Source organism: Pipra filicauda, unplaced genomic scaffold, assembly GCF_003945595.2.
Source record: "Pipra filicauda isolate LSUMZ 115617 unplaced genomic scaffold, ASM394559v2 scaffold117_size3949168_pilon, whole genome shotgun sequence".
NCBI lineage: Eukaryota > Metazoa > Chordata > Aves > Passeriformes > Pipridae > Pipra > Pipra filicauda.
This window is the reverse complement of record NW_024103629.1, coordinates 3,295,387-3,307,855: the sequence shown is the minus strand read 5'-3', so window position 1 is coordinate 3,307,855 and position 12,469 is coordinate 3,295,387. Positions and strand designations below refer to the sequence as shown.

At 37.4% G+C, this 12,469-nt stretch overlaps 1 protein-coding gene across 1 annotated transcript in view; it reads right to left on the bottom strand.

Annotated features, from left to right (window-relative positions):
* The window catches only part of SLC39A8 (solute carrier family 39 member 8), a 45,093-nt gene that overhangs the window by 6,661 nt on the left and 25,963 nt on the right, over positions 1-12,469 (bottom strand). The window contains exons 2-5 of the mRNA XM_039385575.1: positions 11,165-11,333; positions 7,049-7,218; positions 6,452-6,574; positions 5,131-5,298 (exon numbers count right to left, since the gene is read on the bottom strand). Of these exons, the coding sequence (XP_039241509.1) occupies positions 5,131-5,298; positions 6,452-6,574; positions 7,049-7,218; positions 11,165-11,333 (630 nt within the window). The remainder of the gene's footprint in view (positions 1-5,130; positions 5,299-6,451; positions 6,575-7,048; positions 7,219-11,164; positions 11,334-12,469) is intronic.

Here is a 12,469-nt window from a genome sequence, read left to right as displayed (position 1 = left end):
TGAACTACAAGGAAATACAATGATTAATAAATTCTTACAAAATCTCTAATGACAGAGCAATAAGGACTGTCTCATGATTTGCTCACCAGACTCTTATCTGGCTACATTCTTGTATTAGGAGCTGTCTTGGGACAGGACAAAAGTTCAGGTCGGGAATTTCCAAGTCAGATGCTTATTGCACTATCTGGAACTCGTAGATAATAAAGCCTTGCTTGAGTAGTGCCAAAACTACCACAAAGCACACTTACAGCTCCTATTCAGTCCATAGGAAGTTCTGAAATTATACTTTCATAATGCAAAAATTAACAATGATATTAAAAAATTGGGAGTTTCCCTGATGACTGAAACACGTAGTTTTAGACTTGTACTACATGCTTGCCTTTAGTTTTTGAAAGTTTTCCTCTCAACATTTCATCCAACACAAGCAATGCCAATCACATTTTTTAGGTGATTAATTTGTATCTGTACTGTTTCTGCTTGAGATAGGACCACTTATGAGTGAGTAATAGACCAATTCCATCAATTCATCCAGCTCTCTGAGCTGAAGATCTGCTCTCTTATGTTATTTTCTGTTCCCTGGTGACCATCCTTCAAGCTGCCTATGAACTGGTGGAGGCACTGTTTTGTAGATCATCCTAATTTCTGCCAAAAACACATCTTTCTTGCACGTGTTTCTAGCTTCACTGAGGAAAGGGAGTTTGAGACAACGCACAGATTTTAATTTGAACAATTAACTCATTTTTTCTAATAAAAAAGAACATTGTTCACATACACACAAACAACAGCAAGTATTTTCAGATAAAGCAGCAATATTAGTCTCAGGAAATTGTATTTTGAAAAGACATGTTATCGACTTCTATTATACATGAGAAAGAGGTGATGGTTTTGTTCTGTAAAAACTTTCAATTATCAAAAAATTCTCACATCAAATGCCAAGCACTTCTATAAAATGAATGGTTTTATGAAAAAAAAAGTTTATAAGGATGAAACTTCCTGAAAGAGCAATGAAAACAGTGAGTAAATAATACAGGTGAGCAAAAACGTCACTTGTACATATTTGTTTATGTTCGTTCCCGCCAAAGCACAGTTGGTTTTAGGGGGAGCCGTGTGTGTGCATATGGCTTTCTGAGGGCTGTAATGGCACAACTGGCTTAGCCACTGAACTAGGTAAAGGACCCATTTTCTGGCACAGCTGAGAACTCCAATGACAGCCTAAAGCAGTGTGTATGTACGACAAATACAAAAATCTGAAGGGCTTTTTAGTGAAATAAATAATTTATAAATATACATGCTGAACTTTCTATGCATCTAATAAAAAAATGAACATTGAGTAAGAAGATACTATTAAGAATTAGCTGTTGAGTCTATCAAGAATGGAACTGATTCTAGAAAAGTGCTGAGGTTTGGGTTCTTTTATCTATGTATTTTTTTTTAAGTAATTGGATTTAATTTAGAATACTAGTATTGATTTAATTCTAAAAATTACTTTCTTAATCAAATCTTTCAAAATGCAGAAATAACTGTAATTTAAAAACTAGGAAACAGTTTCTGAGAGGCTTCTGCAATACATATATGGCTATCTGCCATTTACTGTGTAGTTCTGAAATATCATAATTCTTGCATGTAATCTATTGTAGATAATGTCTTGACAACTTCTCTAAATCATATAAAGTACAATGAAATTGCTTGTCTGGATTTATATTCTGAACTTTACTAGATCACGTGTCCAATAGAAGAAGATGAACGAGTAATACCTATTCTTCACGTTAAAGATAAGGCAGACTACTGACAAAATTACCCTACAAATACATAGGATTTCAAGGTAAAAAATGAACAATGTCTGTCTCTGCTGGACTATTCCCACTTTTTCATGGTAGTTTAGCAGACATCACAGAAGATATGCTAGCTAAGGAACTCTGTAATACCCAGCTGGACTATCAGGTCTAATTTTTATTAATTATTAATGCAGTTCTGTATTATTTGTATCTCTACAGTTTATGGAAAAACAAAGATGTCCTTGGTATTTTTCCTCTTCTAGACACAGAGGGTTTTTTAAAAGTAATGATCTCTTCTCTGTTCCCAAAATTAAAAAATTATACAGAGCCTCTCTTATTTTATCCCATGATATCTCAATTACTATTGCTATTTCTAATGCATCTCTGATTCCCTCAGACAGGAACCAGATATGTCCTTTTGTATTCTCTAGAAATGCCCACAGGACCAAGAAGGAATCCTGACACTGACTCTGGGGAATAAATAAAGGCCACTGTAAAGTTTTGTTATACAACTCTAACACTCTGCACTCAAGAATACAGACATTTTAGCAATTCATCTCTGAAACAACTTTTCTTCAAAGTTACTGTTGTCAAGCCATATTTCAACGCATAGTAGACACAAACTTTGGGTAGAGCACAAAGGAGGTTTCCAAGGTTGCAATTACTGCTTCAAGTGAAAACAGAACGTAAGTGACTGATTAAACATTTACTCTGGCAGTCAATCTGTTCTGTCATTAAAGGAGACAATATAGCTGGATCCCCACAGCTGAAAACAGTTACCACACCTCGGCACAGTCGGCTTCAAATTCCCTCTTTAAAGACTTCATGATGATTTCTGACAATGCTGTGTTTGGCCTATTTAATAAGCAGTAGATTACGAGAACACATTAAAATTCTCTTAGGTATGTGTTGGCTTGTGCCAAAGGGTTTCTTCTTTATTTCTTTCTTAAAAGTATTTAAGAAAGAAATATGCCTGTAAAGTTGAATGCAGACTTAGCCTCATGTCATTACCAAACTGCCCCAAAACACCTCAGCCACAGCGGCCCTCTCCTGCTCCCTAATGACTCCGAAGACTACCTGGCCCCTTTGAACCTCACTGGAGGAGGACAAGACTAATGATGGCTTTTTTGTTGCTACCTACAATATCATAGAATCGTTAGGCTGGACCTCTAAGATTGAGTCCAGCCACTAACCTAACACTAACAAGTCCACCACTAATTCATGTCTCTAAGCACCACATCTATGCATCTTTTAAATACCTCTAGAGATGGTGGCTCAGCCACTTCCATAGGAAAGCCTGTTTCAATGCCTGACAATCCTTTCTGTTAAGAACTTTCTCCTAATATCCAATCTAAACCTCTCCTGGCACAACTTGAGGCTGTTTCCCCTTATCCTGTCACTTGTCACTGGGGACAAGAAACTCACACCTTGCAACAATCTCCTTTCAGGTAGTTGCAAAGAGCAAGAAGGTCCTCCTGAGCCTCTTTTACTCCAGGCTAAGCACCCCCAGCTCCCTCAGCCATTCCTCATAGGACTTGTGCTCCAAGACCCTGTACTAACTCTGTTACCTTTCTCTGGGCACTCTCCAGCACCTCAATGTCTTTCTTGTAGTGAGGGACCCAAAACTGAACACAGGATTAGAGTGGCAGCCTCACTAGTGGTGAGTACAGGGGAACAACAATTTCCCTAGTCCTGCTGGCTACACTGTTTCTGATACAGACCAGGATGGCATTGGCCTTCTTGGACACCTGGGCTCACATTCAGCTGTGGGTTATCTGACACCAAAATTTCCTTGCAGCCAGCCTTGGCTCCAGAGTGAATTTTACCCTGTTACTTTCAAGATGATTTAATACAACATATTCTCTTCCTGGATATGCAGAAATGGAGAGAAAGAAAGATTGAAGGGCATGAATTTTCATAAGAACAATACGTAGAAGAGAAGACCTGTGTGAAATTTTAAGTTTTTAAGACTGCATGTAAAAGGAGATGTGTATTCCACAAAGGATCTTGGGGTGACCTACAATATTTCATGGTCATAAGCATCTCATCTAAACTAGTTGTTAGAAATAAATCTTATGTAGTTGCATTTTAATATTCTAATATGTGGTATGATTTTGTTATGTTTAGGTTATGCATAAGCAGATGGCTAACCAAAAGGTAACACTGGAATAAGTCCAGATGTAACTTCTAGTACAGGACAGAAAAACAATACCCATAACACTAGAGTTGACTGTCTCTGCAGAGAGCAGAGACAGTCTTCTTTTTGTTTTATAAATCTACAAAATACAGCTTAGGGACACTCATAATACTAATTCCCTCTTGGTGCCCATACAATTTTAAGTATATTTCTCCTAGTTTTTGAAACATCCAGTATCCACCACACTTCATGACGTTTCTACAATAAGGACAAGTAAATTTTGTTGCTTTAAACTGTGTGCATCAAATGCCCTGTGAGCCTGCAAGGTCAATGCAGAACTCTCATATTTTCTCCTGGTTGTTAGGGCATGCCTCTGGTTTGCTCTCCTGCTTGCTCCTCTCTGCTCCCCACAACCAACTTACCGGCTAAAGAACATGAGTGGTAAACCAGAAATCTCTACTATGAAAAAAGTTTGCCTTGGACATTCCAGATTTTTTTTAATGTGTTTTTAATTTTTTATAAGTAAGAAACGGTACTGCTCCTCCCTGCACAGGGGAAAAGACTAAAGAGGCACAAAACTTTCTACTTCCATTTTCTTCTCAGACAGAAGGAAGTTGTATTTGCGGTATGAAAATAAACACAAAGAAATACAGAGAAAAAATCTGAAAGATAGTAACACTTAAACCAGGAGGAATGGCTTCTGTCTCAACATATGACATCCATAATTCTCATAGTATCCAAACATACTGAATTATGACAAGCAGTGCTCACAATATACTGCATGAAAGTTACTGTATTAGTTTTTTGTATTAAGTTACTGTATTATTCAAAGGAATCAGGTTCTCACACTTAACAGCTTTACATAATCAGGAACACCACAGAGATCACACAACACTAAAATACACTATCACTCTTAAAGCAAAACAAAAAAACAAAATCAATATTAACCAAATTATCTGATTAAATACATCTCTCTGTCCTATGCATTCAAATACTGATATAAAATAGCCCTTTTTGTTGGCTACAAATTGAATGCATCATTCAGCTTTTGTAAGCTTGCCCCAAAACCCCATTATTTTTTTCGTAGAGCTCAAGCAAATTATAAGCTCTAAGTTTACAAGAATTAACAAAAGTAATAAAAATTCATATTAACTGACCCCTCAGATACACTTATATAATTGGCAGGAATACAATAAAAAATAGACATGATTTTCATACCTGTGCTGAGACCACACTGATGCTGTCAAAACCAAGATTTCCATTGCTCTCTATGACGGCTGAATTTGCGTAACACGCCCCCCCATTGCTGGATGACAGTGGTTTGGGTGGGTTAGTCTTATCCTGAGAACGATTCTCTTCACCATTTTCGAAGTAATTATGGCCAGTCTAGGTGACAAACAAATAAGTAGGAGCTAATTAAAACAAAAGCAAAATAGCAAACATAAGAAAATAGAGACAAAAAGGGAAAGGTGGGTGCATCATACTCTTGCTGCCTTGTTTTTGAACCAAGTCATTGTTGAAATGAGCAGCAGTAAACATTTCAATTTTTCAATGAACTCCAAATGTATCTAAGTTCCTAACTTATCTCTTACTTTTAGCTAATCAGAATACATGTGGGATTTTTAACTTTTACACCTTTATGTAGAACCTCCCAAGCCAAATTCCTAACCACAAGTGACCAACATTTGCTAGTTATTCATGGTTGTTTGTCAAATAGATCTTATTAGCCTTTGTCAATTGTGTACAAAAATAAACAGTAACAAATTTGTTTTTTCTATTTTTAGCTATTACCAACAAGGGGCAGTTGATCATCATAATTTTCACTACCAGCAATACTTCGGGAGGGGGAACCTTAAGAGAGGTAGGAGTAGGACAGTTTTCTTTCACGAGTAATGAGCAGAGAGGACCAGAATTTTGAGGTGCCCTTCTCTGAGACAAAATCAGCCCCACTGATGTGAGTACACAACAAACAAGTACTCTGACATATGGGTAGAAAGCAGAGTGCTGGGCAGTAAGAGATAACTGCAGTGTTCACTAAAGCAGGTCTGTGTACTAGAGCATGGGGAAACACAGAGCTGAAGTCACTGAAGGAAAGATTCAGGTCCTATCAGCATGGTTACACTTTGCAGGTGACTACAAAGGTATAAATGTCGCATGGATTTCTCCTGCCCGAAGGGGAGACTCCATGGGCAGACTCCATTCTCTCCAGCTCTTAGGTATTTCCATCCTTTTCTGATGTGTTTAGCTATCATGGCAACGACTTGGCTATTGAGAGCAACTGAAACATCTTCCAGTGAGAGCAGATCACACTCATATCTGGATTCTATTCCCAGTGCTGCTTATAACTCCTTCAAAAATGTGAGGTTGCTTCCCCTATTCATATGGATTTTAAACAGTTATATTAGAACACACAGTAGGGCTGAATTCCTCAGATAAAACAGAAAAAAACCCACACATTTTATTTAACTAGCAAGTATCTCATAAAATATGACAGGTACTTTAAGGCAAGGCTTGTTCAGTTAGTGACAGGTTTCATTACCTGGTGATAGATCTTTAATATCACTTTAAGAATCCTTTCCACAAAAAAGAGAATATAGAATCCACCAAACACAGCAACTGCCTTCTCAACATAGTTATCTACTTTCGGGTCAAACCCAAACGCCTAACAGTGAAGAAAAAAGCAATGCAAATTAGTCTGTAATCTTAATATATTTCCAGAAAAACAAACAAATGCCACACTTCACAGATACCCCTTTATTATAAAAACTGTCTCTATACCCACCACCAGTTTCCATGACCTGAAATTGTGAAAGATCCTGATCCTTTAAATTTTTTAAACTTAGATTAAATGTTAACAGTGTAGCCCAATAAAGTTCACTACGATTTTATCCAATGCATTTCTCTTTCTGTCTAAAGGCAGCATAGCCCATGAACATTGTTCCCCAATGAACAATAAGACAGAGATCTTGATGGCTCTGACTCATCCCAGAAAGGGATCATAGCTAATGGCACTGAAACCCACACAAAACTCTTTGGAGACTACAACCCACACACAGAACCCCACAGCAGCATGCTTCTAAAATTAATATACTTTAGAAACTAGTATGCAAACTAAATAATGATTCCCCTTGCTTACCTCTGGAATGAGCTGGAAAATTGCATTAGAAAAGAGAGTACCAATGGCCAAGCCCACAAAGTAAGTTAAAACCTTGGGGAAATACGACTTCTTTAAGAGAGGAGTTAAAATCAATCCCAGAAGCGATGCCAAGTTAATGATGGTCACAGTCAGGAACCCAAATCCCCAAACTGTGGATAAACAAGGAGAAATACAAAATATTTTAGTATAACACCCACTTCAGTTCTGCTTGTGATTTCTCTAATTGCTAAATTGTAAAAATGGAATTAGTAAAAGTAGTGGTTCCTTGATTGAAATTAAAATTCACAAATATGTAATTCTGAAGTTAAGATGCACACCTGCAGAAAGGAAATATCTGAAAACACTGTCTGGGACTACCATATTAAAAATGGAAACTGTGCTAGTATAAGTATAAATATACGGGCTAGCCTATATGCTGCTAATATAAATCAGGTCTCTGTACAGCCAATAAGGAGTAAAAATTAAGGCTTAGGCTAATAACTGAAGTAGCTATAGCATAGAGATGATAAGACAAAACTTGTCACTAGTCCCAGAGTCAATTGCCATTTAATGCCAAATAAATTGCCATTTACTTCTAAGGAACTCCAAGACTAGAAGGCTGCTGTCTTGGCTGTACTAGATACAAAAATCCTTCCTGATAATGGATGACTCCTTCAAATCACCCTGAAGTGGTATCTCAGTTCCTAACTCTCCTCCCTCCTTCTCTTATTCAAAGAAGTTCTGCTGGCTGAAAATGCTGCCCATCACCACTTATCAAACAGGTGGGTGACAGATAGCTCATAGTTGAGACAATTATAATAGAGAAATGAAAGTGCATTTAAAAAGAGGTTCTAGGTTCAAAAAGAAGGACATACAATTTAGGTGCGCAACGGGGAAAACTTTTTCTAAGAAGCAGTATATGCACCAGGGTTCACCATAACTTTGTTTCCTTCACCATAAGCATAGTCTCAGATTTTTCATGTTCGGACACAAGGACTTGCACAAATCCATACCATAATAATTCTGGAGTCTGAATTACAGGTTGGAGAGGTGTGGTGTGGTTGCTGTTGCTGCTCATAAGCATCACAAATTCGTGCCTCTATGTGTGATTACTGTTTTTCCCAGTGACATTTCAAGTCACTGTGAGTACAGAGAAAAGCTTTAAAAGTTGCTCTGAAGAGGTCTACAACGGTGCCTCAAGTGATGCCACAGAACCACAAAGTTATCCACACAGACAGAGGATTTGTCTGTAAAATTAACCACAAATAATAATCAGAGCCAACACCACGCTGCCTAGATGAGAACAATTTGGTATAATCCAGAACGCTGCATCATTATAAGCTTGTGTGTATGTAAAGAAGTTGCATGGCAGAAACTAACAGATCAGATCTGCAGCCTTACTTTTCTGGAACACAACTGGAAAACACAATAAACTAGATTACTCACCTGCTACCAGGATGGCTCTATTTTGTTTGTAGAGTGTCACAATTTTTATATATAATGACATTTATATTATATCAAGAACAAAAACATTAGAAACATTTAAAGTATTCAAAGAAGGTGTATCACTGCCAATTAGAACATTAATTTGCCAGGTTTGAGGGATATACACAGAGAGCAGGAAAAAACCACAACTAGATATGGGTAGATTCACTAAGCTACACAGGAGTTTAATTTCCATTAAAATAAATTACAATTAAGCTTGCAAATATCTTTTTGAAATCAAGTTTATAATAGACAAATAGGTCTGCAATGTCATCAGGAGTCACAAACCACTGTTTACAGTTTGGGATTACTACAGAAGCATGAGTCTCTTTCAGTTCAGTGTATGGACATCTACACATATTCTATGCAAAAATGTACATTTTAAACTGAGTTAACAAAATAAAAAAGTGACAAAATTCCAACATAACCAATGTTGCCGAAGTTCCTGCATTGCAGATTGTATTTCACAATGCGGTATGCACTGCTGTCTTAAAAATTATTTTATTCACTAGGACTCCATCCACACTAAGTTTTTCATGAATCCACACATCTCAGAAATCTGAGATACCAGAGCAGGGCACTCTGAACACATACTCTCTCTTCCCCAAGACTGGTGGTGCAGTCAGCTTTAGCCAACTACTATTATTCTTTCTGTCTCTGGAACTGCAGACCCAATAAAGAGACAGCCAAGATACCCAAAGACTCAAGAAATCTAAAAAACAGAATTGCAGGAGTGCAAGTAAGATGGCCTCCTTAGAACACCATTGCTCAGCATTGCTCTTTATAAGAACAAGCAGGCTCAGGCTCTTCCTTAGCCTTGGCCTAGGATGAAGAGGAAAAAAGTGCATGAATACCTTTCTAAAGAAGTCAAGAAAAGAGCACAGAAAATGTTCACATTGGACAGAAGGAATGCCACTGGGAACTTCCAGCATTTCATACAGCTCTCCCTATTATCTTTCAGAGACGCAAGTTAGGGAAGGACTTGAGTGTGCCCCTAAGGTCAGCTAGGTTAGATATGAGTTATACAAATCCCAAGAAAAAACACGTGATATATGTTGCCTTCCAACTTCTACTCTGCTTCATCAGCACTTATTTTTTATTTCAAGCAGCTGTTCTGTAAAGCTCATTGTACAGGTTTCTTCTGTGCGTCTTGTCCATTAGTATTTCAGAAGACAGTATATCGTCTTCTGAAGTCCCTGGGGAGAAAATTCACATGAGCACAGATATAAACATGCACAGAAGATTTTGCTTCATGGGCAGTAACTGAAATCACCTGATGCCAATGCTGTAGCAATACAGATTCATTTTGTGATGGGGCAGGGGTGTGAATAAATCAACAGTTGCATTTGGCACTGGACCTTCCTGTGAATTTCTGTTCAAAATAGGTACCACTGTGTGTCACAGCCTCATACCCTTGTGGTTTAAAATACTTTACATGGACCTTGCAGATTTCTTGCACTGCAGCCAAGGGAGGGGCAGGGAGAAGGCTGCCTTGCTTATCTGGCTACTGGACATTGCTTCTGAGCGTGAGGGATAAAAGAAAAACAAGAGGGATGGTCTAGATAGCTTAGGAGGTTAACTGTAGGTCAAGGATTCCATGTACAACCTACTTAAACAGTTCCCCCCAACAAAAGAAAAAAAAAGAGAAAGACAGATCCTACTCTCTGGTGCAGATATTATGGACTTCTTGGCAATATGTGTCTTCATATGATACAAACAATCTAGAACAGCCATAGTAAATTGGTGATATGATTTCAGTGATTACTCAAGTAGAATTCTAATCTTTCACTGACACAGCTAAGATTTAGGAATTACCTCTAATTCTTAATAAATATGATCACCTATGTTAATCAGAATGTTATTAATGCTAGTATTTCAAAAGTTACAAAAAGCACTTTTCTATCTCTTCTCATAAATGCTGACATTAGGCACCAACTCATCCAAAATCCTAACTTTTAAGTTTAATTCAGATGACTCCCTTGGAGTAGTAAATTTATTTATGATACTGAGTCAAATCAGTGGGTCATTCTATATTTGATCCTTATCAGTGAAACAAGTTACTTTATTAACCAGCCGAATCTTCCCCGTCCTTTGTTTTTTACTGCACCATACAGTTCTGTGCACAATAAATATGGAAATAAAGTAAGAAAAATAGGAGGAAGGAAGACTAAGGCTACCTAGCCATGTGATGATTTGGAGGGGTCATCACAGAAGATGACATGAAAGCAGGAGTCAGAATTTGGAAGGAATATTTTTCCTCACAAAAACAATCGCTGGCTCCCCTGCTGTCATGACTCCCACCTGCAAGTATCTACACTCAAATGCAGCCCCCTAAGTAAACCTTGTATTGCCCTGATACATGCAAATCCCAGTTAGGTGATTTCCCACTGCAAATCAGCTGCACAGACTTCCCTTCTGTACTCCCATCTTCTCTCCTATTAACCAGCTGTTAGCGGGACTCCTTGTGTTTGTTTAGATGGTCTGCTAACCCGAAACAGCATATTGTGTTTACACTTTACAACCATATCCTCTTAAACAAGACACTCCTGTTATGTATAGATAAATGACTACTATTCCCCTAAGAAAACCCCACCCCAGTCACAGTATTAATATTAATTAATATTAACTAACCTTGTAAAGAATGTGGTTTAGACGTATCCTCAAAGTTTTCCTGATGATCACATGGGTGAAAAATTAGCTGTTGCAAAACAGCGGGACATATTGTAGAGAAGTTGGAATTTGATATGTGACTGTTGTTCGGTATCCCATGCAAAGAAAAAATTTCTTCACCAGTCAAACACTGAAACAAAAAGGAATTTTGCCAACTTAATACATTAATGCAAACCCAAAAATTCATACACTGAGAAATCCAAGAATTACATGAAAATACTGTAGTGCATTTTCAAGGAAGTCTATGCAGTGTTTGTATGCTGTGCATGAAAGCACTGTGATTGCTTAATGTGACGCAGAAATGATTCAAAGTATTTTAAGTGAGATAAACCAGAAATCAATACAACATATTTTAAAGAGACATTTGCAAATCTTATGCCCTATGAACCAGGACAGTTAAACCCTAAAATATATTTGGAAAAATAGCTTCAAAGTAAATAATAGTAATTATCAAAGTAAATAGTATGTAATTACAAAATAATTACATTTAAGAGCAGAATAAATATATTCAAAACCTCAGTGACAGAGTAGGTCAGAAAATGACTGGTAATTCAGTGACAGTTTATTCATGCAAGCGACCACTTCTGTGTTACAACAACACTTCTTATTTATTTCCCCCAATTAAGTGCTTAAAAATGGTCTAAAGCTTAGCAGCACTCAACATTTTTCATTCATTTTACAGCAATAACTGTTAAGAGCAAACATTGTTTTGTAGAGCTTTCCTGCACTCCAATGAGATACACTCCTACTTTGGATCTTCACTTTGCCTTCAGCTTGGGATATAACAGTGTCTGACGGGTCAACAATAAACGTACTTGGCAGTGCTAAACCAGGCCAGGGCAGGGCTGGTTCCTGTGCTTGTCACTTTCAACCAAAAAGATAAAATACAGACCAAGAAATATTGTAAAACATCCATCTACAGAAAAATTGAGTGGGTTTATATGAAATGTTCCAAACTGTTGAAGTCTTTCACCTAACACTTTCTGTTAATTCACGTTCTTTATTTCCTACAATAATAAGGAAAAAGTATTCTCTTTTTGAATGTCAACAAAAGTGATTTGGCTTATTTCTGCACAACAAACACACACCAAGGTTAAGTCTTGGGACCAAAAAAAGTCAAATATTTTCCTTCTATAGGAGACATCAATTACAGCATAACTCTCCCTGTAGCAAATCTCAGTTGCAAAAGCAGAGCACTTGAAGTCTTAGCAAAATAAAAACAAATGTTCCCTCCCTGCTCTTTTCAGTTTTGCTACCCTTCAGATT